The sequence below is a fragment of the Chlorocebus sabaeus genome, chromosome 9 (assembly GCF_047675955.1).
Source record: "Chlorocebus sabaeus isolate Y175 chromosome 9, mChlSab1.0.hap1, whole genome shotgun sequence".
Classification (NCBI taxonomy): Eukaryota; Metazoa; Chordata; class Mammalia; order Primates; family Cercopithecidae; genus Chlorocebus; species Chlorocebus sabaeus.
In genome coordinates this window covers 100,498,643-100,524,199 of record NC_132912.1, presented here as the reverse complement: position 1 = coordinate 100,524,199, position 25,557 = coordinate 100,498,643, and the positions used below count along the sequence as shown (strand labels likewise).

General features: G+C 49.2%; 1 protein-coding gene across 21 annotated transcripts; it reads right to left on the bottom strand.

Annotated features, from left to right (window-relative positions):
• Nucleotides 1-685: 685 nt before the first annotated feature.
• Nucleotides 686-25,165, bottom strand: ZFYVE27 (zinc finger FYVE-type containing 27). 21 transcript variants are annotated; one of them, XM_073019235.1, is made up of 13 exons: nt 24,947-25,159; nt 23,583-23,780; nt 18,542-18,612; nt 16,793-16,943; nt 13,367-13,462; nt 12,153-12,265; nt 11,274-11,413; nt 10,349-10,435; nt 8,943-8,963; nt 8,640-8,784; nt 4,240-4,286; nt 3,832-3,913; nt 686-2,321 (listed from the first exon to the last, which is right to left on the bottom strand). In XM_073019235.1, exons 2-13 carry the CDS (start codon nt 23,777-23,779, stop codon nt 2,257-2,259), a joined length of 1,215 nt encoding a protein of 404 aa, XP_072875336.1. In that variant the 5' UTR covers nt 23,780; nt 24,947-25,159; the 3' UTR covers nt 686-2,256. The 21 variants fall into 21 exon arrangements, 20 of the variants coding, with proteins under 20 accessions (XP_072875336.1, XP_007961954.2, XP_007961955.2 ...); XM_007963763.3 differs by having other exon boundaries at nt 16,793-16,979; nt 24,947-25,156; XM_007963764.3 differs by having other exon boundaries at nt 10,349-10,420; nt 16,793-16,979; nt 24,947-25,156.
• Nucleotides 25,166-25,557: the final 392 nt, after the last annotated feature.

Here is a 25,557-nt window from a genome sequence, read left to right as displayed (position 1 = left end):
GGGGGCAGCACCCCTGTGCCAACAGGCCCCAGCACCACTCCAAGCATGGAGTTGGGCCACAGCAGGCAGCGCCAGGCACCACCCTCTACCTCTGCGGGGACTCTGCTCCTGCTTCGGGGGAACAGTGCTTACCTCAAGAGTTGTTACAAGCAATAAATGAGATACCGCATGCAAAGCCCTTACCAGTGCCCAGCACCCAGCCACCTGCCACCCACCTGCCCCAGCTCAGGGCACGGTGCGTACTTCCCATCTCATGTCCAATCCTCTTTCCTGCCGCTCTCGGCCTCCCTGAAGGCTCACCCTTTCTGGCTTTCTCAGAGGGATTAGTTAAAATCTTTCCATTCTAAAGTCTGCATTGTTTGGCATTTACCAAGTTCTAGTCCCAACCCCAACCCCCAGTGCTGGGCCCTCACAATTTGGTCACAAGACTAGGCCTCAAGTCAATCCGACAAGCATGTGCTGAGCCCCTCCTGCGTGCAAGGCACAGCTTTCCTCCTCTTGGCCCCCAGCTCACACCCAGACCAGGCTGCAGCCCCCACACCCCTGCCACCAGGGTGCCCCAAAGGCCCGCCCCTCAGCCTGGTCCTGCAGGAATTGCCCAGGCCTGCAAAACTCCAGCAGTGCCAGGGAGATCTGGTCTTCCAGTCTCAGGGAAAATGCCAACACAAAGACAAGACAAAAACAAGAAGCTTGAGGCCTTTTTATTGACAATTCTCCATAGACACAGAGATCCTTTTAGTTCCTCTCCAGTGTAAAGAAAGCACGGGGTACTAAACTCTCCTAACAGGACACAGAGGCGATACGATACCAAAGCGTGCCAGACTCCCCAGGGCTCTGGCACCTCCACTGGCCTGGGCAGGCCCCTGGCTGTAGAGTTGCAGCTAAACTGCTTGGTCTGGGCCTAGGATGGGTCCCTTGTCTCCCCAACCTGCCTCTCTGCACCCCTGCTCCCCGAGTGTAGAAACCTCTCAGCCCCCTCATAGGTCCTGGGTCCCAGGCAGTCCATGATTCCAGGGAAGAGCTCTAGGTAGGAGACCGCCTCCCAATTCCTCCTCATCCCATTCCTTGTGCTACATGTTCCCAGGAACCATGCAATAAATAAATAAATACTTTAGAAAGGCAAAGCAGCTCCAGGGAAGGGAAGGGATGCCTGAGCCAGCTCATGGCTAAGGGAGAGATACTGAGACCATAAGAGTCCAGTAGTGAACATGAAATTGTTGGAAAGGAAATGGAGACCCCCAAGGGGCCTTATCCCACAACTAAGACTGTCCTCCAGGGAATAGCCCCGGGATCCAGGACCCAGTCCAGAAAGATCCTACACTTCCCAGGCCCCCAGGGGTCAAGGGCTTCAGGACCTCTGCTCCACTCACCTGGCCTCCCACTCCATGGGACAAGAGGCAGGGAAAGGAAGCTGGAGCGCTGGGCCAGTGGAGGACTGCCCCAGACTCTGGGCCGAGGGTGCAGAAGTTGTGATCCGAGTGCCCTGCAGCTGCTCCAGCGCAGCTGGAGACACTAGGGCATCGTGTGGGCTGAGTCTGTGAATTGAGGCGTCTTCGAGGAGAGGCTGAGGTCTGTCCAGCTGTTGGGCCTTCCCATGCTTTCCTCCACTTAATGCTGAAGGACTCAGCCAACCCCTCCTATACACATTCTCCTCTGGGGGAATCTGGGAACTTCAACCCTGTTTCTAGAAGCACCCCTGGTCTTGTTAGGCCTGGCCACACCCTCTGATGGGGGAAATGATGAGATCCCGGTGCCTGGAAGGACATTCAGTCAGCAGACGTGGGGTGTGGCACTCCCAAGCCCTTCTGCAGGCCCTCGGAGGCTGAGGCCTGGCCAGTACCCTACAGGAGAAAAACCTCTTTTCCCAACCTCAGGTCTGGAATTCCCAGGCAGAGCACACCGACGCTGGTCATCAGACGCCAGTCAGACCTGGCCCAGTTCACTGCTGCCCTCTGGTGGCTACTGCCTGCCCAGCCCTGAGTCCACTCATTCAGTCCCAGGCAGAGCAGGGCAACATGCCAGGCCCTCCAGGGGCTCCTCTCCCCAAGGGATTGAGAGCAGCCATTGCCAGCCACTCTCAGGGGTGAAGAACAGCTCCAGAATCCAGCTGGAGAGAGGGAGGAAGGAAGGGGAAGCCTACCTAGCATTCAGGCCACATTTGCCCAGCACACACCACAGGGGGCCAGGGGTGGGGAGAGTGGGGCGCCTACTGCTGGCCCCAAGGATGGGTGCCTGGTTGGACCCTGGCCTCTCTTCTCACTTGCTCAAGGTCTGGTTACACGAGGCACACACAAACACAGTCTCCCTCTGGGCTTCAGGGGCTGAAAAGGAGGAAGAACTTGGTGAGACATTTCCTTGTGCCCTTTGGTTCATGGCCCCAACTACTAGAACCACCCCCTCAAATGCCCCACACAGACCCCCGACCCAGCCCACACCCTCCCTGCCCAGCTTGCTAGCCTGCCCGCAGAGACTCTTCTTTCCATGGGAACTAGGGATCCCGGGCATGATGATGCTAACAGCAGGCTGCTCCTGTGCTATGAATTAGACATCACTGTGGCACGAACAGAACACCTTTAAAAATGTCTTTTTAAATAAAATATCAAATACAAAAATTAGCCAGGCATGGTGGTGCATGCCTGTGATCCCAGCTACTCAAGAGGCTGAAGCACAAGAATTGTCTGAACCCAGGAGGCACAGGTTGTAGTGAGCCGAGATGGCACCACTGCACTCCAGGCTGGGCGACAGAGCGAGACTCTGTCTCAAAAAACTAAGACTAAAATAAGTAAAATGTCACAGTGAAATTTCCCAAAATGTTTTAACAGTGGTTATCTCTGGGTGGTAAGATTACAGGGTTATTTTTCTCTTCCTTCTTCTTCTGCTTAAGAATTTCCAAATTTTCTAGTTAGTAAGCATGTGTTACTTGCATTGGAAGAAAAAAGAACTTGGGTTGGGCGCAGTGGCTCACACCTGTAATCCCAGCACTTTGGGAGGCCGAGGCGGGCAGATTACCTGAGGTCAGGAGTTCAAGACCAGTCTGGCCAACATGGAGAAACCCCATCTCTACTAGAAATACAAAATTAGCCAGGTGTAGTGGTGCATGCCTGTCATCCCAGCTACTCGGGAGGCTGAGGCAGGAGAATCGCTTGAACCCAGGGGGCAGAGGTTGTGGTGAGCCAAGGTCGTACTACTGCACTCCAGCCTGGGCAACAAGAGCGAAACTCCATCTCAAAAAAAAAGAACTTGGTTTAATGTTATATTACAAAACGGTACATGAACTGTGACCACATTTGTCAGGAATATGCACACGCTTTTACTCTACATGCAAGCTACTGAGCAGCAGGGTCCACGTCCGATTGTTTTCTCGGGAAGAAATCAGGAATATTTTTCTTCCTTTTGCTTATCTGTGTTGTTTTATTTATAACATGTATGTACAGCTTTTATAAAAGGAAAAAAGGGATTTTTAACTTTTGTTCAAAGTGCCAAGGAAATAAGAAAAAGATTAAAAGTGCAGCTGGGATTGACTCCAGGAAGGCAGGTGCAGTACTGGGAGCCACGGGGATGTTGCCAGTGCTCTTGTTTTTCAACTTTAGTGAAGCGGCCACAGGTATTCATCTTGTTATTCCCCTTCATAATTCACAGGTACATCATATCTATTCTTTGGCATGTACCAAATGTTTCAGGATTTTGCTAAAGGGGATGGAGGAAATGTTCCCATAGACCTGACTACAATCCCAAGTTCCCTTGACCTCTGACTCCCTCGCCCCCTTGCCACGATGTGGCATCCCCTTGACGGGATACCAACCAAGCCCTGCCACCACCTGCACCACTCACCTGTGGCCCCCATGGAGGACCTGGGGACCTTGAAGGAGCAGCATCGAGAGCAGAAGCTGTTTCCACAGTTACTGCAGCTCCGCTGCAGACAAGAGCCAAGGTCAGATGTGTCCCCCACCCTCGGGCACCGGGAGTTCTCATCACCTCCCTCCTTTACACCAGCTGATCCCACCCAAGGAAACTGGGACTGGGGGGTGCACAAGTGGAGCAGGAAAGACAGCAAATGGAATGCCCCCTGGGGAGACTGGTGAAAGGTGGCACAGGGGCAAGGGAGGGCCCACTCACTCCAGAAAGCCACTGCCAGGCCCAATGTGACCCGAGCCAGACTTCCTCAGTGACTCCCCTCAACTCCTCCCCACCCGACAGTCCCAAGGACACTGTCCCCAACAAATGCAACCTCACACTCACCCTCTTCTTCAGCACTGAGAAGGTGGCCGAGCAGCCCGTACAGTTCCCTGAGAAACAGAAGCAGCAGCTCAGTCCCCGCCCATCCCAGGACTCTCACGCTCACCTGCTCCTGGCGCTTCTAAATGGGATACTCAGGACACCTGCCCAGCCTCCTTGGTTGGACACAGTGAGCCAGGGAGCAAGGCCAGATTCAGAGCCAGAAAGAAGGACTCAAACTAAGAACACTGATAGCCCCTGAGAACTGATGTCTCCAGCCATACATAGGTACCAGTCCCTGAACCCTTCCAGAGCTGAGTGGCCCCACCTGCAGGTTCAACAGAACTCAAGGAGCACCCAGCAGAATCCACTCCTGGAAAGCCAGTTAAGCTGGCAGGGACCTGACCACAGGCATTCCCAAATGACACCTGCCTAACACGACCCTTTCCAGAGCAACGCCTTACAAATACTCCACCCACAGGCTAAAGACAGAAACTCCTCCTAAAAACCCAAACTCCTGCTTTCTGTCCTCTGAAGACTGTAGGAGAGAAGCTGAGAGCCAGGCATATTCCGAGAAGACAGGAAGGGTAGAATGCTCAATTGTGGTAGGCAGTGAGTGGCATGGGGGGACGCAGACAAGGCGAGGTCCTGCCTAAACCACCAGAGATGCCAGGATGGCCAAGTGCCCGGCAACAGTGGAGGGGCAACGGCAGCTTAGAAAATGGCTAGAAGACAACAATAGGGTGTAAAGGGAGAGGAAAGACAGGGAAGGAGGAGGTTTCTGGGATGTGGGGCCCATAGTCCTGCTGTGACCCAGCCGGACCACCTGTCTGGGCAGGTACAGAGCACCATGCCTCACTTTCACACAAAGGCCCCAAAGCTTTATTGACGGCTACACGGGGTCCCTTCCTCTGTCCAGCCAAAATCACCTGAAGTTCTTGCTAAAGGAGACTCCCTAGGTTCAGGGAAAGGAAGACCTGAGTTAGAGCCAGGGGAAATCTGAGGCCAAAGCGCTTCAGGTAAATGCCCACTCTGTCAATCAGCCAGGGAAAGAGAAGAACAAGCCTGCTGCTGGTGCCAAACCAGGAAACTGGCTGCTCCGAGATTCTGTCCCTACACTAAGAATTTGGGGAAGCCAGCCTGCCCCAGCCTCTCCTTAACAAGGGAGGCAGGTGAATGGGACAGGCAAAAGGAGCTACTCAAAGACTGACACTGGCCTGTGCCCAAGGGCTCCTCTGAACTGAATGGGATTGCCAGGGCCAAGCAGCCCAGGACAGCCAAGTGGGCTGGTAAGACAGCTGTGAACCCACACACAGGCCAGAGCCAGGGAGGGCTCTGGGCACTGACAGCACCTCAGTCAGGTGATGTTCCCTTCCAACACCTACCAACTCTTTCTGCCCCTTCTCAGCAACGGCCTGGACTCACCCATCCTCACTCACCATGTGATGATGCCACCGAGGCCATGAGAGCAGGGGCACTAAGGCCCAGTGGGACCTGCCAGGGCAACAGTCACGGAGCCTCCAGGACAAAGGAGGGCCCTCCCCACCAAGACCTCTCCCACACGGAGGCCACAGAGAAGCTCCTGCACAGTCTGCCCTCATTCTCCCCATGCATCCCCTCATCCACGGGCAGGGGTAAACAGAATGGCCCCCGCTACAGTCCCCCAACATTCACATGTGGAATCCTAACACCCAAGGCAGGGTCCCTGGGAGGTGACTGGGTCATGAGGGTGGAGCCCTTGTGAATGGGATTAGTGCCCTTATAAAAGAGGCCCCAGGGAACTGCTGTGACCCTCGCACCTTCTCGTGAGGACACAGTGAGAAGGTGCTGTCTATGATGATGGAAATGGACCTCACCAGAACCTGATCCTGCTGACACCCTGATCTTGGACTTCCAGCCTCCAGAACTGAGAGAGATTTCCACTACTTAAAAGCCACGCGGCTTAGTGTATTTCATTGTAGCAGTTGAAATGGAGAAAGATAGCCCCCAAAGCAGCTCCCCTCGCCCTGTTCTCAGGACCCAGACCCATGAGCAGAGGCTGCAGGAGCAGAGCTGCTACACCTGCCCTCAGGGCAAAGAGCTTGAGAACATTTCAGAAAAGGGAAAGAAGTGAGTGGTCTTGAAGGATAAGGAGCTAAGAGGGGTTTAGGAAAAGAAGCACTTTCTGCCCTTGCTATCATTGAGGGAAACTGAAAAGGCCTCTGCCCATGCTGGCAGAGATTATCCAAATCAAAAATCAAATGCAAAAGCGGGACAGGCATAAAACAAGGGACTCCACACATGAGGGTAAAGGGAAAATGGAGAGGGAGGATGAAGAGGTACAAAGAACACAAGAGCCGAATTAGACGATCTGAATTTGAGTCACAGCTCTGCCATTTCCAGGCTAAAGTCTTTGGACAAAGCACTGTTTTTACCTCAGGTTACTCATCTGTAAAATGGGAACAACTAAGTACCTTTACTTAGAAGTTGTAGAAATAGAAAATTATTTGCTGGACCAGAGTAATACTTCTTGTGTGTAGTGCTACTGGGGACTGCTGGAACCTGGCTGCTCTGAGCCCTTAAGAACTGCCTGCTCCTGTCACACCTACAGTAAGGATGAAATGAGATCACACAAGTGCAAGTATGGAGGGTAAACAGATCACTGAACATACAGAATGCCCTACAGAAGTCAGTCAGCAGCATAAATAAAACAAAGGGGCCAGGAGTGGTGGCTCACACTTAAAATCCTAACACTTTGGAAGACCAAGGTACAAAGATCACTTGAACCCAGGAGTTCAAGACCAGCCTGAGGAACAAAGTAAGACCCCGTCTCCAGAAAAAAAAAAAATCAGGCCGGGCACGGTGGCTCAAGCCTGTAATCCCAGCACTTTGGGAGGCCGAGACGGGCGGATCACGAGGTCAGGAGATCGAGACCATCCTGGCTAACACGGTGAAACCCCGTCTCTACTAAAAAGTACAAAAAACTAGCCGGGCGAGGTGGTGGGCGCCTGTAGTCCCAGCTACTCCAGAGGCTGAGGCAGGAGAATGGCTTAAACCCGGGAGGCGGAGCTTGTAGTGAGCTGAGATCCGGCCACTGCACTCCAGCCTGGGCGACAGAGCCAGACTCCATCTCAAAAAAAAAAAAAATCGAAAATTAGCCAGGCATGGTGCTGCATGCCTGCAGTCCCAGCTACTCGGGAGGCTGAGCTGTGAGGATCACTCGAGCCCAGGAAGTCGAGGCTGCAGTGAGCTGTCATCATGCCACTGCACTCCAGCCTGGGAGACACAGTTGAGACCTTGTCTCAAAAAAAAAGAAAGAGATCTTGAATAACTGGGGGACATTCACACAGCAGAAGGAAAGAGCCTGTCCAGGACATCTAATCCTGAGAAAACAACTGCGCTGGTTGCTGCGGGGGTAGGAAGGCAGGACCCTGGGGGGCCCTGAGTTAAATTCCTCAAGATAAACTCCATAAGCTTCTTCCAGGGCACAGACCCTAGAACTCGACACCAGAACCCACAGTACTGCCCCCTTCCCCTGCTCCCATCTGACAGCAGGCAGGAGGGCCCTTCCTCAGGAGCAAGCTGCTCCCAGGTCAACCTAGCTACTCTAGGTTTCCTCCACAATTGTCACGTGGCTCAGCTCCCAACACTGCTGATCTAACCCAGGTCTCCAAGCTGTGCTAACCATCAAGTCCACCCTTCTCCAAAGCTGCCTTCCTTGACCGCTCTCCCCAACCCTCAGTAAAATAAGGACTGACTGGGAAGAGGTGAACTCAGGGCTCTTATCATGTCCAGAGAAACAATGTTTGCTTCAACTTGCTTCCAGTTGGATCAGAAAGACCAAGACAGGATCCTAGGAACCTACGGGGTGGGCCAGGGCCTCCCACATTAACCGCACCCACTACTCACTATGAACCAACCAGCACTGTGCCCTTCATAAGTACTACTGTCTCATTTGACATGAGACCTGTAACAACCCTATGAGGTCAGAATGATGATCCCCCTTTTACAGAAGGGGAAACTGAGGCACAGGGTGTAAAATAATTTGCTCAAGGACACCTGGCTGAGCTGGGATTTGCAGCAAGCGGTGAGACTCCACTCTGTTCCTCGCCATCATGCTACACTGCCTTCTGAAGTTCTGTCAGGATTACGGTTCTCTGCAGTCCTGGGATGGCATTTCCCAAACTGAGTTCCTTGTCTTCCCACAAGTGAATGTCCAATCAGGACAGAGGGATAAGAAGGAACCCACACCCACTCCCTCAACAGTCCTGCCGGGCATCTGCTAGCGCCCCAGGGTCCCGTGGACACACCTTCACTCCTTGCTTTTGTCACAAGTCAATACCCACAGTTCTGAGACTCTGCCCCGGTGGCTGGGTGTTCCCCCGCCGAGTCCCAGCAGTCCCACCCTACTCCCCCGCCAGCCCAGCCCTGTGCCCTGGCCGAACCGAAGTTGTTGGTGGGGTAGCGCTTGCGGAGCCGCTCCGTGAGCCGAGACACCTTGCTGCGCAGCACCTCATTCTTACTCAGGAACCCGTTGTCCTGCAGGGCCAGCTCGTCCTCTGCTGGGCACGGGACACCCTCATCATCCTCCTGCGGGAACAGCTCCTTCCAGTCCTGCCCACCTCTTGCAAGGCTGCGGGACCTGTGTGCAGAGGCATCCGGCACAGCAGCCCCCACGAGGTGTCGCAGCAGCCGGTTCAGCTACCCACCCCAGCCCAGCCCCTGCCCCCACCAAGGCTTCCACTTACCAGCACCACCAAGTGGGTCTCCTGCCTCCCAAGGTGCGGGGAAGAGGAGAGAAAACAGAGAGAAAAAGATAGCAAGAAGAAAGAAGCTGCCTGGAGGGGCCCCCAAGCAGAGGGAAGCATGGAAGCACTGCTCTGAGCTCTGCGCACTTCCCAAATGGTTACGTTGACAGACACCCCCCGCCAAAAGAGGATCCCAGCATCGAACAGCCTTGGAGAAAGCTGGGTACTACTGTTTCTCAAACTGGGTGATATTAATTTAGTAGGTCTTTGAGTAGAACAAAAAAGGAAAGAAAATATCCCTTAAAATGTATTTTCAGGAAACTTTTGTTTCACTTAGGTTTTACATATTTTATAGACCTAAGTGTGAACTGGGTCAAGATGCAAAATGTGTTCCTTACCACAGGTCATGAACAAAAATGCTTGAAAACCCCTGCTCTACATATTCCCTCCACCAAGATTCACGGTCTATAATCATATATCAAAGTTTTGGAGCAACCTTTTAGCCATCAGAAAGCCAAATGCCTGCATGGCCTGGGCTGATGTATGATTGAGGTGAGCTGGGGTAAATCACAGGCCTAGTGGAAATCCATGAGGTGTTTTTCTTATATCTCAATTTCCCACTTTACAAAGAGAAATAAATAAAGAGAAATTATATCCTACTCTAAGAAAAACAAAAACGCAAATGTGACAAATGGCAACTGCCACTTGATCTCAGCGACAAGATACAGCAGGGGTGTTGAAGACCACCTGTAGCCACATGTGACCTGCGTATAAGGGACAGCAGCTCCTTAGCAACACCTACTGCTGCATACTCAGGGCTGCCAGAGAAACTGGAAACCTGCAGTTCTAACAAAAATCTCTCCATATTTAAACGTTGGCTCAAAAAATTATTTTGAAACTTTGCATGCCAAATAAAACAACTTCTGCAAACTACCAGTCTGAATCACCATCCTAAAATCAAGAAGGCTGTTTAACTTCCCCGACCTAGCAGCTGGCCACGCAACTACTTTCTCCAACCTCCCCTCCCTGCCCGGCAAAGGGACATCTTATGGAACTCACTCTGCAGAAGAGCGGAGACCCAGGGCAGCAGCCTCCTCAAAAGCTGCCTTTCCTATATCAAAGGCACCAAGCTCACGGTTTCCAGCAAAGGCCAGAAATCATCCTGCTCCCCGAGTAGGGCATTACCCAGAGACTTCCAGAGCCACTCTTGCCCTGGGCACCCAGGACAGCTGGCTCAACAAGAAACAGGAGCGGGGAGGGGTTCAGTAGCACCCTTTCAACCAGTTCTAGCTCACAGCAAGTTTTAGCTTCTCACTTGGACATTGAAAAACAAAAACAAAAAACAGCTCCAGGACCACCCAATTTTTGGCCTGCTCAATAGAGGATGCTGGGGAAGGGCCACCCACCTCAATCGCATCTTTAAACTCCTCATCTGGCTCAGCCTCCTCAGCCTCCTCCACGCTGCCCGGTGTGAGGTCCTGGGAAGAGAGACTCTATGACAGAAGGAGAAGGATGGCAGTGTTGCTCCCTAAGGCAGAGGACCACCTCCCCAAGCCAGCATCTACGCTACCCAAAACACCAGGAAATGGCACAACTGCAAGAAAGAAGGAAATCACAGGAAGGAGCAACCTCTAGCCTGGCAGGGTGAGGGAGATGGAAGCACAAGCATGGCTGGCCCTACAGTGGCCGCATCACACAGTGGTTGAGGGCATGAGCTCTAGAACCACAGGGCTGGGGTCTTAGACACCAGCCTGGTGTGGTGGCTCACGCCTGTAATCCCACCACTTTGGGAGGCCAAGACAGGCACATCACTTGAGCCCAGGAGTTTGAGACCAGCCTGGGCAACATAGCAAAACCTCATCTCTACTAAAAATACAAAAAAATTAGCTGGGCATGATGGCACATGCCTGCATCCCAGCTACCCAAGAGGCTGAGACGGGAGGACTGCCGGAGCCCAGGAGGTGGAGGTTGTAGTGAGCCGTGATTGCCCCACTGCACTCTAGCCTGGGTGACAGAGGGAGACCCTATCTCAAAAAAAATTAAAACAAAAAAAAAAAAAAGAAAGAAAAGGAGAAAGAACGAACCTGCACTCCATGACGTGACTGTCTATCTATAAAGCACTTGGAGCAGCATCTGACACAGGGTAAGCACTCAATGAAGCACGGAGTAGCTGTTTTTATTGCAATTATTATTATTAAACACTTCAGGGGAGATAAGGCCTGGGAAACAGCAGGAACTACAACAGAGGCCAGCCCAGGAGCCATAAACAAGCTGATAACAGGGGGGCCCACAAGCTGCCACAGCAGGCTCTGCCCTGACAGTGGCACTTACCTCCGTGGGTGTGAGGGCAGGCGTGCTGTCCAGCGGACCACCCTTCCCCCCAACATCTGGTGGTGGAGGGCTCTCAAAGGCATGCTCTTCCTGCTTTGGGTTCATCCTCTGCTGCAGAGATGCCCTGTACTCAGACACAACTACCCAGGGAACGGAGAACAGGGTAGGAGGCAAAAATGAGACACCATGAGTGGCACTTTGGGGGTACCCACTTCTGCGGCTGGCTGGCCTCTCCTCCCTCTGCTACGGGAAAGACTCGCCCTCCTAACTCTGAGCAAGTCACCTAACCTGAGCCTCTTCAACAAAACTTAGATACCACCACCTGCCCCAGACGGCTACAGAGATTAAATGTAGTAAATGGTCAATAAATCATGGCTTCTGTAATTAATTACTCTACCACAGGGAGGAAACAAATACAGCAACCACCCAAACATAGGTACAGATTCAGGCCTCTGTGACTCAGTGCCTCTCCAGACTGCTTCAGCGCTTTAGAAGCCAGACAACAGACGGGTACTCTGGGATCACACAGAACATGTGGTAGCAACTCCAGGTGGCTGCACCCCAGGGGATGGGTGGCAGCTTTGGGAAAACATCCTTCCCTCATCTTCCAGAAGCCATCATATCATATAAGCAGTGATTCATCTGCCTTGGGAAGGGAGGGGAGATGGGAGCCTAATGGTAGCAGCCTCCCCTGGTGAGATTCCAGCTTCATCTAACATCTCAGAGACACAGAGCCCATGAGAGAGGACCCTAGTGTGGTGCTGCCCCCTGTGGAAGCACAGCAAACTGATAATTAGCTATAGAGACAGAACTGCGGAGCCTAGCCTAGCCATCAGAGCCAGCCTGGGCCCCGTCCCTGTCAGGCCCTCCAGGGCTTACCTCGGAAGAATTCCACATTCCCCAGAAAGAGGGTGCTGTTTAAAAGGGTGAGGACCCAGCAGAGTGGCAGCAAATACAGCATGCAGACCGTGCCCAGAAGAGCCCCATAGAACCTGGATGACAGGGAAGAACCACAAGATCAGAAATTCGTAATAGCAGAAGGAGATGGGTTTGGAGCAAACCCACAGTGGGGTCCAGGTGAGACACAGCTCTGGGCACATTAATAAACTGACAAGACCCGCTCATCAAACCAGTGGAAAATGGCGATGAAGACTGAGAACTACAAGTCACCGGTGCAAACATCTAATGCTGGTGAGGCCGAGGTGGTGTCAGCTGGGGGCACATGAACTGGTTCAACCATGATCACTCCTCAAGGTCTAGACTCTGAAGTCTAGAGTAAGACAGACTGGGATTGAATCCAGCTCTGCCACTTCTCATTCTGAGAAGTCTCTTGGTTCTCTGGGCACGGCTCCCTTCCTGTGTAAGATGGGGACTGAAATAGTGCCTACCTAATGGAGTTACTGTAAGAGTGAGATAACACAGAGGACGTGTTGAGCAGTGCCTGGCACCAGGTGAAGACAACAAACATTAGTTATCACTATTATTCACATTAAAGAGCCTCAAAAACACCCATTCTGTTTGATATGGTAGTTTCATCCTTGAATTTATTCTAAGAAAAATTTTCTAACAGATTAAAGCTAAATCCATAAAAATGTTTACCATGGGGTTAGTAAAGAGAAATTGATTAAATCTATAACAGAATGGTTCCATAAATTATATTTGCCATCTATATTAATCTGGTATTATAAATAATTCCAAAGGCTATATAGCAACAAAGAAAATCATCTTTAATATAATAAGTGGAAAACAAAAGAAAAATCAAACATACGCTACGAAATTATACATCCATAAAGTAGATGCATATGACAAATTCTAGCAAGCAAAACAAATATGAGATTGGGCTGCACAGTGGATTATATGGTGAGTTATTTTTCTATTATTAAAATATTTTTACCACACATAAAAGAAAGCATCTAAACAAAAGCCTACATTAGAGCCCACAAGCATATGCGCAGATACACACACAAGAGCCCAGGAGGCGAGCTCTTCCCCTGAGGTAGGAGGGGCAGAGGTCCTCTCAAGGCAGCTGGCTTTGCTCAGGCTCAAGCTGCAAATTCCAACAGGGTAGTGGTGGGAGAGGAGGGGTCACTCACTGTGAGGACACGACGGGGTTCTCCCAGTGCAGCACACGGTAGGCAGCTTCACAGGTGCAGCACAGGCGGCTCAGGAAGGCCTCCAGCTGGATCAAGCTACAGACACAGGGGCTTTGGTGAGTGGGCAGGACAGAAACCCTGGGAAGTGGAGCCTGGGGCCTTGCAGGTACAGTTGGCTAGGGATGGTCAATCTCTCTAAACACACTCACCATATGCTTAAAGAGAAAGGGGTTGAGACAGCATGGGAGAAACGGGCCTGGCTAAGCCACCCGAGCTACATTTCAGTCCCCTTTTTGGAGCCTCTTGCTGAGGTGGAAACAGTATAAATGTTCCTTCTTTGGTCTCTTCCTAGCTGTTGATGTCAGGCAGGCTACTGAACTTCTCCAGGGCTGTAGCTTCTGTATCTATAAAATGAGGATCAGAGGACCCACCTCACAGGTACACAGCAGCTGTCAGAAAAAATGGCATGATATTCTCCACCTAGGATGTCAAACAGACTCACTTGGGGAGTTCTGGCTGTTGTTTTTTTAAACATGGATGAACCACAGAAGCCATGAGCACAATCTGAACCTAGATCTGGGTTTCCGAAGGCAAACCAGGAAACCTGGAGACAAGCTGATTTCAGGGCTGCGGCAGGGAAGTATAAGATGAATTTGACCATCCTGTTGTACCATAAAGTAAGGAAGCACTCAAAATTGACAGGGACCAATACAAACAAGAGCCAACTCAAAAGAGCTCCTACTGGCCAAATTTAGGACAATTTGATATCAAAATAAATAATGACAGTAATAGATTCTAACTCATCAAATAAAATATAAATCTATGAGTTCATACTGATAATAAATAAGAAGGAAGAGCTTTCTTATAGTAGAAAGCCAGTTAAAAAAAATGCAAATAGAATAATTAGAAGATCATCTTTGCAACCATCATAGTAATAAACTGATTAAGGCAAGACCCATCAATGGATTTTTAAAGCAGTGGGTAAATGTTTGATGAGAAACAAGATATTTACATAGTCTCAAAGTATCTCCCCTCAAATTACTACCAAAGAAGAGTAAAATGGTAATTTACAGTACGGATGCCTTAACCAAGTGATCAAAGTCAGTATTTCCTGACATCGTGTGCCTCCTGATACGGATGCACTGAACATGACACATCACAAGAAACCAAACGATCCAAAAATGAGGGAGATTCTACAAAATAATAAGCTTGTACTATTCAAAAATGTCAATGTCACAAGAAACAAGGACCGAGGAACTGCTCCACATTAAAGAAGACTAAAGAAACATAAAAAAAAATTAAACATGATGTATAATCCTGAGTTGGATCCCAGATCAGGGAAACTGATACAAAGAACTTTATTAGGCCACCTGCACTGGCGCACACTTGTAGTCCCAGCACTTTGGGAGGCTGAGGCAGGAAGATTGCTTGAGCCCAGGAATTCGAAGCCAGACTGGGCAAGACAGTGAGACCCCATCTCTACATAAAAATTTTTTAAATTAGCAGGGCATGGTGCATGTGCCTGTGGTCCCAGCTACTGAGGAGGCTGAGGCAGGAGGATCACTCGAGTCCAGGAGGTCAAGGCTGCAGTAAGCCATGATCATGCCACTGCATTCCAGCACGGACAACAGAGCAAAACCCCATCTCAAAAAGTAAAAAAAAAAAAAAAAAAAAAAACGAAAAGAAAAGAAGAAAAAGAACTTTATTAATATAACTGGTAAAATCTGATTACGAATTATACATTAGTTATCAATGTTAAGTTTCCTAATTTTGATTACAGTTCTGTGGATATATAAGAGAATGTCCTTGTTCTTAGGAAATAAATGCTGAAGTATTTGGGGTAAACAGTTACGTTTGCAACTTACTTTCAAATGGTTTAGGAAAAAGAAAAGAATATGTATATGTAGAGAGACAGACGAAGCCAACACGCCAAAATGTTAACAATTGTTCTATCTGGGTAAAGGACATAAGGCTGTTCTTTGTATTATTCTTGCACTTCTTTAAGTTTAAAACTATTTCAGGCTGGGTGCGGTGGCTCATGCCTGCAATCCCAGCACTTTGGGAGGCCGCAGGCAGATCACTTGAGGCTGAAGCTCGAGAACAGGTTGGCCAACATGATGAAACCTCATCTCTACGAAAAATACAAAAATTAGCTGGACGTAGAAGCTGTAATCCCAGCTACTCTGGAGGCAGAGGCATGAGAATCGCTTGAACACAGGAGGCCGAGGCTGCAGTGAGCCAAGATCTGCATTCCAGCCTGGGTGACATAACAAGACTCTGTCTCAAAAAAACGGCTGGGCACGGTGGCTCATGCCTGTAATCCCAGCACTTTGGGAGACCGAGGCAGGTGGATCATGAGGCCAGGAGATCGAGACCATCCTGGCTAACACGGTGAAACCCCGTCTCTACTAAAAACACAAAAAATTATCTGGGCATGGTGGTGGACGCCTGTAGTCCCAGCTACTCGGGAGGCTGAGGCAGGAGAATGGTGTGAACCCGGGAGGCAGAGCTTGCAGTGAGCCGAGATTGTGCCACTGCACTCCAGCCTGGGCAACACAGCAAGATTCCGTCTCAAAAAAAAAAAAAAAAAAAATACATATATATATATACATATATATATATGTATGTATACACGCATACATATTAAAAACTATTTCAAAGTAAGAAAGTCTTTTTTAAAAAAACTACATATCCAGGCCCCACTCCAGAAAACTGACTCAGAATTTCTGGGGTGAGGCCCAGACATCTATTTGTTTTTAACTTCTTTTGCTCCTACTGCATATCTCAAGAGAATGCAGAGACCCCACTCCAGGGAAGGGAGGGGTAAATGCCCACTGCTACTGAAGTTGTTAGATGAGTATTTTTCAAGTCTTAAAATGCTTCCTCGGAAGTACCAGCTCTGTCATGTTTAGGAAGTTTCTCCACAGTATAGCGATAACTAGTATCTACGCAACACTTCCCCGGTACCAGACACCTGTTCAATCTTCACAACCACCTTGTGAGTAAGCCCTGTTATCATTCCATTTTAACAGATGAGAAACCTGAGACACAGAGAGGCTAAGCAACTTGCCCAATGCTACACAGAAAGTAAATGGGAGAGCTGGGATTTGAACCCAGGCAGTGGCTTATACATGCACATGCTTAATCAAGACCCTAAACTGTCTCTCCAGCAGAAAGAACAGGAGCTGTGAAAACAGCTAGATCTAGATTCTCATCCCAGCTTGGCCACTTTCTAGCTAAGTAAGTCAGCCTTTTTCTTTACCCATAAATGGAAGATGTTAATATTAGCTACCTCCCAGAACTGTTAAAAAGGTTAAATGAAATAACTGGTTTGCCTAATATAATGTCTGGCACACAAAGCTAGCACTTAGTGTCATGGCTGCTGTTACTGTTCCCCCACCTCCCTGGCCTCTCTTCCATACTCACAAGCTCTTCACCTCAGCCACGGCCTCGGGACGAGACAGGCGAACTCTCTGCAGGTCCTCCTGCCTCACGCTATGATACTTCCTCCGCATCAGCTCGGACTCAGGCAGCCGTGCCCGGCAAACCTCCTGAAGGTAGCCCAGTAGGGCGGGCACTGAAATCATCAGGGCACCTACTGAGTACCATGCACCTACAGAATCAAAAACACTGCAGGTAACACAGGTAAGCAAAGACCAGGAGTCGGCCCACCCAGACGCCCACTGCTTGTTCCTCACCTCCTCCAGGGCTCTGCCAGTCAGGCCTTCCCTGATGGCCCTGTATGACACAGTGTCACACCCCTATTCTCCAGCCCCCTTAACCCAGCTTCACTCCTCATAGACCTTATCACCACATGACACATTATAGGCATGTCTGTTGTCTCCTCTACTAAGTAAGCTCTTGAGGGCTGGGATTTTGTCCCTTTGGTCACTGCTGTGGCTCCATCCTCACTTTTAATACATTTTAAGATGCTGCTAGCACACAGTAGGAGGCTCACGCTGGAGTGTGACTGCCAGGTGCTCCTGATGCCTGACACTTGGACCTCTGAGCCACTAAGGAAGACTGGAAGGTCTTTCTTTCAGCTTTTAGGACACTGCAGACAACTGTGCCTTGAGAAATGACGAAGTTGAGATAAAATTCAAAGGATGAACTTCTTCCGTGTAACATGGCACCCCAACAGCAAGCTAACAGAGCAGCGGGCACATAATAAATGCTTATTAAACATGTCACAGGAACTGATTTACTTTGGGAGCATATATAGAAAAAATCAAACATCCTACGAAGTTTTGAACAGGTAAAGATGAGTCCAACTAAGAAATAGAAAATGAGATCTTGTATGAACTGGATTTATTTTCAAGCTACTCAATCCCTATCTCCAGAGGAAACAAAGAAGACACCTGAGAAATATAAGGTAAATATAAGAACAAAAACATGAATAATGGCCCAGCTCCCCCAAACATTCTGTCCCAGACTCTTTATTCTCACCCTGAGGGGTCTTTTTATGTGGCCATCTGCCAGTGCCAACCACCATCAGGGTAGGGTCACAGTATATACTGTAGTTAAGAGGTTCACAGGAGACATTACTCAGGACCCCAAGACACCCATGTGTCCACACTTCTATCTCAAAGGCTTTATGCCACTCCTCACTGCTGATGACTGCCCAGCAGCTCCTGCTAGGCTCACTAGCTGAACCAGAGAAAAGCAACAGATATGGCAAAAATCCCTTATCAGCTCCCCTTCCCAGTACCTTTACCCATGCCATGTCCCCAGATGAACCCTGAATCAGCTTGAAAACCAAAATGGAAAAAGGTGAATGCATCCTCAGCAGGAAGTCAAGAAGGAAACAACAATAATACTGAGAGCAGCTACAATGCACTGGCTGCCTCTTCCACGCCAGGCACTGTGCTAAGTATTATGCCTGGACTGCCGCATTCCTCACAAATACTCTAGGAGGAAAGCACCATTTTTATCCTCCCTCTAGAGATAAGGAAAATTAGGCCTTAACAGGGAAGTCCAATAATTTGCCCAAGGTCACAGCAGGCAGCTCAGCCAGGATCGTACCTCTGGAGCCTGTTTCTGACTCCAAGCAGACACAGATGAACACTAACTCCAGGACAATAAGAGCAGCTCCCACACACAGGGTGGGGCTGCATCCAGGTGTTCTTCCCCCACATTCATTCACAAAAACCACTGGCCCCTGAAGGCAGTTCTTACCCTCATTCAAAGTGAGGAACAAGATGTTGAGGCCCAGGCAGGTCAGCAAGGAACACAAAGGCATCTGCCACCTACAATACAGAGAGTCCTAATCACTACAGACAGCCATTCCTCCAGCTGGGGAGGGGAGACCAGGTGGCACAGATGGGACATCAAACCAGAAAGGAGGCCTGGAACACAGAAAGTCAAGGAGAAATGAAAAGGAGGCCTCTCACTTGGACTGGTGCCCAGGAGAGGCGGTAAGATGTCACACATTAGCACCTGGGGTGAGGAAACTGTTAGGTCTGTAGTGCTTTCTCCCAAAAGGAAGAATTTATAAAATATCAGTTTAGAAGGCCGGGCGCGGTGGCTCATGCCTGTAATCCCAGCACTTTGGGAGGCCAAGGCGGGTGGATCATGAGGTCAGGAGATCGAGACCATCCTGGCTAACACAGTGAAACCCCGTCTCTACTAAAAATACAAAAAAATTAGCCGGGCGTGGTGGTGGGCACCTGTAGTCCCAGCTACTCGGGAGGCGGAGCTTGCAGTGAGCCAAAATCGCGCCACTGCACTCCAGCCTGGGCGACAGAGCGAGACTCTGTCTCAAAAAAAAAAAAAATCAGTTAAGAAACCCAGTTAATACCATTTAACCTGTGTTTTGTAAGGCTGTATTCTCCTTAAGAGGTGACACTGACAGACATTCTTAATATTTTCCTCTATTCTTTTTTATAATTTCTTAAGAATATACAATCATTGCGCAAGATTCAACTAAAACGGAAATCAAGAAAGAACAAATTGTGGACTTCTTTGGCCCCGTTTGTGCCTTTATCTTCTTATGTCCGTGTTTTTGAAAATTTGAGTTTATCTGAGAGTTTATTTTGAATACCTATTAATTCAAAAGGAGAAACAGTAGTAAATATTTTAATATATTAAAAATCAAGATGAAAGTAGGGTGCAGCATTCACTTAGCAATCACACCTTAAGTGAGCTGGAACAGACAGAAGCAAACACAGAGACAGTCGCTGCCACCACCACCACCACCACCAAATGGCAATGCAGAAGCCCCTAAAGAGGGAAGAAGGAAGACCAGAGACTCAGGTTGCTGAGAACAAGCAAATGCTGCTGGCTCCATCCCCGATAAAGGACATTTAGTAGTGAAAGAGAAGCACAGATGCAACAATGAAGCGACGACACCCAAATTCTAAAGGCAGTGACAATATATAAGGTGAATCATTAGAAGAGAGACAAATATCAGAAAAATAAACAGGTAAATTGCCGGCAAGCAAAGCATTGAATGTATTTTCTTTTTTTTTTCTTTTGAGACGGAGTCTCGCTCTGTTGCCCAGACTGGAGTGCAGTGGCGCCATCTTGGCTCACTACAACCTCCGCCTCCTGGGTTCGAGATTCTCCTGTCTCAGCTTCCCTAGTAGCTGGGATTACAGGCGCACACCACCACGCCTGGCCGGTTGTTGTGTTTTCAGTAGGGACGGGATGTTTCACTATGTTGGCCAGGTTGGTCTCAAACTCTCAAACTCCTGACCTCAGGTGATCTGCCCATCTTGGTCTCCCAAAGTGCTGGGATTAAAGGCGTAAGCTACTGTGCTGGGGTTAAATATATTTTCTTGTGCTCTAATGGGAGTATTTCAGAGCTACTGAATGAGGTTAACTAATTTATGCAGGGCTTTCACTTTTTTATTATAAGTTCTGGGATACATGTGCAGAACATGCGGGTTTGTTACACAGGTATACATGTGCCATGGTGGTTTGCTGCACCCATCGACCCGTCATCTACATTAGGTATTTCTCCTAATGCTATCCCTCCCCTAGCCCCCCACCCACCAACAGGCCCCGGTGTGTGATGTTCCGCTCCCTGTGTCCATGTGTTCTCGCTGTTCAACTTCCACTTACAAGTGAGAACATGTGGTGTTTGGTTTTCTCTCCCTGTGTTAAGTTTGCTGAGAATGATGGTTCCCAGCTTCAACCATGTCCCTGCAAAGGACATGAGCTCATCCCTTTTTCATGGCTGCATAGTATTCCATGGTGTATATGTGCCACATTTTCTTTATCCAGTCTATCATTGATGGACACTTAGATTGGTTCCAAGTCTTTGCTATTGTGAATAGTGCTGCAATAAACATACATGTGCATGTGTCTTTATAGTAGAATGATGCATAATCCTTTGGATATATACCCAGTAATGGGATTGCTGGGTCAAATGGTATTTCTGCTTCTACATCCTTGAGGAATCGCCACACTGTCTTCCACAATGGTTGAACTAATTTACACTGCCACCAACGGTGTAAAGGGGCTTTTACTTTTTAATAAAATTTATGAGTAAGGGAATGAAATGACATCTCTATCTTTCTCCTGAAATTCAACACACTCCACCTGTACCACCCTAATTAGGCCTCAGAACCTCTAGTGGCAGCTACCAGGGTAAAAGTGAAATAAAAGCCAATCCCATTTTGGAAATAAAAACATCACACCACCACTCAAGTCACTTTCATTTTAAAGCCTCTTCCCTTCTATAAAATGTCTTTACTGACACTTTGGTCCCAGGAGACCCAAGCAGTAGAGTAGCTGATCCCAGAGGAGAGTCTGTTAACAATTTACTGCAGCTCTAGGCTTCAGACCTAATAGCCAGAGCCCAAGATTAGGTCCCTCTTCAAAGTCAAATCCTCTTTACTAAGAAAAGAACAATCAAAAGCACAAACTAACGTGACAGCCACTTTCACGGACCAATGCTCCCTCTCCCAGCAGCACAGAAACCGCAGGCTCCTGGGGGCTTTTAGGTCCAATGCTCCTCCTGCATCCAGCTTTAACCAATCCTACCACATCCTCCAATTTCCGTAAAATGGAAAAACCCTAACACATTAGTGTGCTAAGAAGCACTACAGACTAGTAGAGGAAAAGGAGGAGGGCAGGGCAGGATATACTTAACTTTCGTACTTTGCCACAAAGGGCAATACACACACATACAAAGAATGTGCCAGGGGGCACAGCCTCTCTCCTAAAGACCAAACTTCATGTCATGCTGAGATTATAAAAGGAGAAAACAGCCTCCCCTCATACTGTCTCACTACCCCTTGTGCCAAGAGCACAGTGATCTTACAGTAGAGAACACAGCTCTGGAACACTGACTAGCTCATCTCTACAGATACTGACATAAATTAGATGAACAAGAAAAATGTAGGGCCTTGGCCAGAGAACTAGTAACAAACCATTCACTATTTCCAGCCTGAGGCGTTGATAAATACGCAATGGCATCCTCAGAGGTTAACCTAACTCCACTCACCCTGCTTCCTACTAATCTCTCTCAGGTATTTTATTGGGTTGAGGGTCTTTATGAGAATCTGATGAAAACTAGAAGCTTTTCCCTAGAAATATACACATGTGCAGACACACAATTTTACGTGCAGTTTCAGGGGATTCACTGATCCCTAAAACTCACCCATAGGCTCCAAGTTAAAAACCTCTGCTCTTTAGGACAATCAGGTTTTTGTGTGACTCCTTATGCAATGCAATATCAGGGACACAACATTTACCTCTGGAAAAAAAAAAAAAAAAACTTTTCTAACTTGAATCAAATCCAACCTTTAAATCTAACTTCTAGTCTGCACCACGAGGAAGAAACCAGACAAATCTCGGTAGCAAATTCTCCAGGAAAGTCAGTTCAGTCTCAGTCTCTTCAGCAAGTCAATGTCATGAGAGACGATGAGACTGAAAAAAGGCTTAAAAGACATAATAACTACAAACAATGCACAGTCCTGGACTGAAATGTGATTTAGCCAAAAGAGATGGTACAACTGAGGAAATGGAATATGAACTGAGTATAGGATGATATCAAGGAATTACTAATTTTGTTAGGTATGATATTACTTTGATCTTGAAAGAAACGTCCTTAATTATTTAGAGATAAAAACTGACATATTTAGGGAGTAGAATGCCATATAAGTAATTTAAAATAATGTTAACGGCTGGGTGCAGTGGCTCATGCCTATAATCCCAGCACTCTGGGAGGCTGAGGTGGGTGGATCACGAGGTCAGGAGATCGAGACCATCCTGGCTAACATATGAAACCCCGTCTCTACTAAAAACCAAAAAATCAGCTGGGCGTTGTGGCAGGTGCCTGTAGTATCAGCTACTTGGGAGGCTGAGGCAGGAGAATGGTGTGAACCCGGGAGGCGGAGCTTGCAGTGAGCCGAGATCGCGTCACTGCACTTCAGTCTGGGCAACAGAGCGAGACTCCGTCTCAAAAAAACAATAATAATAATAATAACAACATAATAAAATGAGCCAAAAGAAAAAAAAAATTATAGAGAATGAAAAAGCAGGATAGGAGGGAAAAAAATTAAAACCCATAATCTCAATAAATTAGCAAAAATGGGCTGGGTGCAGTGGCTCACACCTGTAATCCCAGTACTTTGCGAGGCTGAGGCAGGAGGATCACTTGAGCCCAACAGTTCAAGACCAGCCTGGGCAACACAGCGAGACCCTCTCTACAATTTTTTTTTTTTTTTTAATTAGCCAAGCACAGTGGCTGAGGTAGGAGGACTGCTTGAGTCGAAGAGGTTGAGACTACAGTGAGCCATGATCACACTACTGCATTCCAGCCTGGACAACACGGCAAGATCCTGTCTCAAAAAAAAAAAAATAGTGAAAATGGTATCTGCTTATTCATAGATTTTTGTATTTCTTAAACTTTTATTCAAAATTATATCCTAATTTTTAAATATTAATTAAGCCAATATTGGGAGCAAAGGAAAAAATTAAGCCTGCTCTAAGCTGTTCAAGGCTGTCCAGCAGTCCGGAGGAAGGAGCTTATTCAGTCACAAAGAATCCTGCTGAAAGGCAGGATCATTCCCAGTATCTGCCTTTCCTGGGCTGGGTCTGAGACACACGGAGGCCTAGATAAACCCAGAGGCCGAAAAGACCTCCCAGAACTGCTCCTCACTAGGGCAGAAAGGACAGCCCAGGCACCGCCTAAATGGCCGGTGTTAGTTACTACAGAGCAGGAAGGCAGAAGGCACAGCAGACATGAGCAACTCCACCAAGTCTGTACCTGAGCAAGTATCGAACACCATCACCTGCATCCTTCAAGGGTTCCAGGTAGATCTCCAGCCTCTTGTAGGAGAGAACCAAGTTGAAAAGGTCAAACGCTGGGGACTTGGTAGGAAAAGGTGGAGACTCCAGGGGAGCCTCGGGCATCACGCTGGGGCTCAGCTCTGGCCCACTCCCCTCACGTTCTGATGTCTGCATCCTGTAACCATAATAATTACCAACATTTGCATTGCACGTCTAGTCCCCAACACACTTCTACCTACTGCTTCAGGTGGTGCCACAGTAAACCTGTGAGCAAGGCAAAGTGAATTATTCAGACCTAAAACCCTGTTCCTTGGACTCTCCATCCAATGTTCTTTTCCCCACAGATCCATCAAAACTAAAAATCATAAAAACCAAGCATAAATGATCGCTGCAGCGAGGAAGCCCATGGGCTGAAATGAAATGATGTCCCGCAACATTTTTCTCCCACTCTTTACCTGGTTAATTCCTACTCATCCTTCAGGTATCAGCTTAAACATCACTCCCTTACTCTGGCAAGTCTCTGCCAACACATTCAACTCTGGACTGGGAGACCCTCCCCAATGCTCCCAAAGGATCACGTACTCACCCTAACAGAGCACTTATCACATCACATCGCTTCTTGGCCTTGTGGCTAAGATCAAGTGCAGAGCACTTACCACGTCAAAGTAAAACTCCCTGCTCTTAACTGGCCGCCATTCACGACTGTTTCTGTACACAGTGGGTGCTTAACAAATGCCTGCTGAATGAGTGAATGAAATACCGTGCTCCAGGACTCCCGCCCCATCCTCTAACCCTTTCCACTCCCTTCAGTTCCCAACAACTTCCTGGGCCATCTCCGCCCAGGGCAGTCGGCATCACAACGCCCCATTCCCGTCTGCCCTCTCTGATGAGGAAACCCAGGAGCCTTTACGGTCTTTCCCAGTTCAAAGTCCTACCCTGAACGCTAAGCAGCAAACGAGGGGGCGGAATCTCGGCGAACAACAACATAAACCAGACCCTGGCAATTAGTCGCGACCTGATGGGATGGTGAGGGAATGGGACAAAGGGGCCAACGGGAGCCGAAATCACCGCAGGCCAAGCCAGGGCGAAAAGGCACAGAGCGGCGCCAGGTAGAAGCCCAGGAAGGGGTGAGGTAGGTCGACGCCCGCACTGGCCTTGGCCAAGACCTCTGCAGCCAGGGGGGCCTGATGGAGCCCGTGCGGCAGGACAGGGAAGGCCACGCCCAAGTTTGCAGGGCCAGCAGGTGGCGGCCCCCGCTGCGCCCAAGCGCCCAACTACACACAGCCTGCGGAGACACGGAGACACGGGGACGCGGGGTGGGGGGGGCGGCACCTCACTTACCCGGCCGCTGGCTCCGTAAGAGAGACGGCAGGTTCGGGCAGGAGCAGGGGGAGAGCCACTGAGCCCCGCAGCGTTTCCTCAGGCCCGCCCCGGCCGAACGCCGCTCCTCCTGCCAGGGCCGTTCGGAAGTCGCAGGTCCGAAAATCTCCTCCGCCTACGCCGCCGCCGCCACCGCCGCTTCCGGGACGCGAATCGCTCTGCGGCTGCGTCCTCATGACGTCATGCCGCTCCGGCTTTAGCTCCGCCCACTCCAGCACAGGTGCGGGGGGGCCCCCTTGCCAGCAGTGCGCCTGCGCGCCTTTCCCCGCGCGCTGCAGGCTGGAGTTATTGTCCTTGGCTGGCCGTGTTTCACAAAGACCTGAGGACCCTTGGGAGCACGTGCTTGTTGACCGTGCACCTCGTTGCCCTGCCTCGCCGCAGGGAGCAGTTGGCGAGAGGCTTAACTGAAGAATTTACATCTTCATCCTCTTCCCTTCCAACTTTGGAACTGAACTGGGGACTATGTATGAGCCCAGGAAAGACGGAAACCGTATCCTATATGAGATGCCCAGCAGAGCATGCAGTTGTTTCCTGAGTAGCTAGTGTGTACAAGGTCCTGTGCAGGCTTCTCC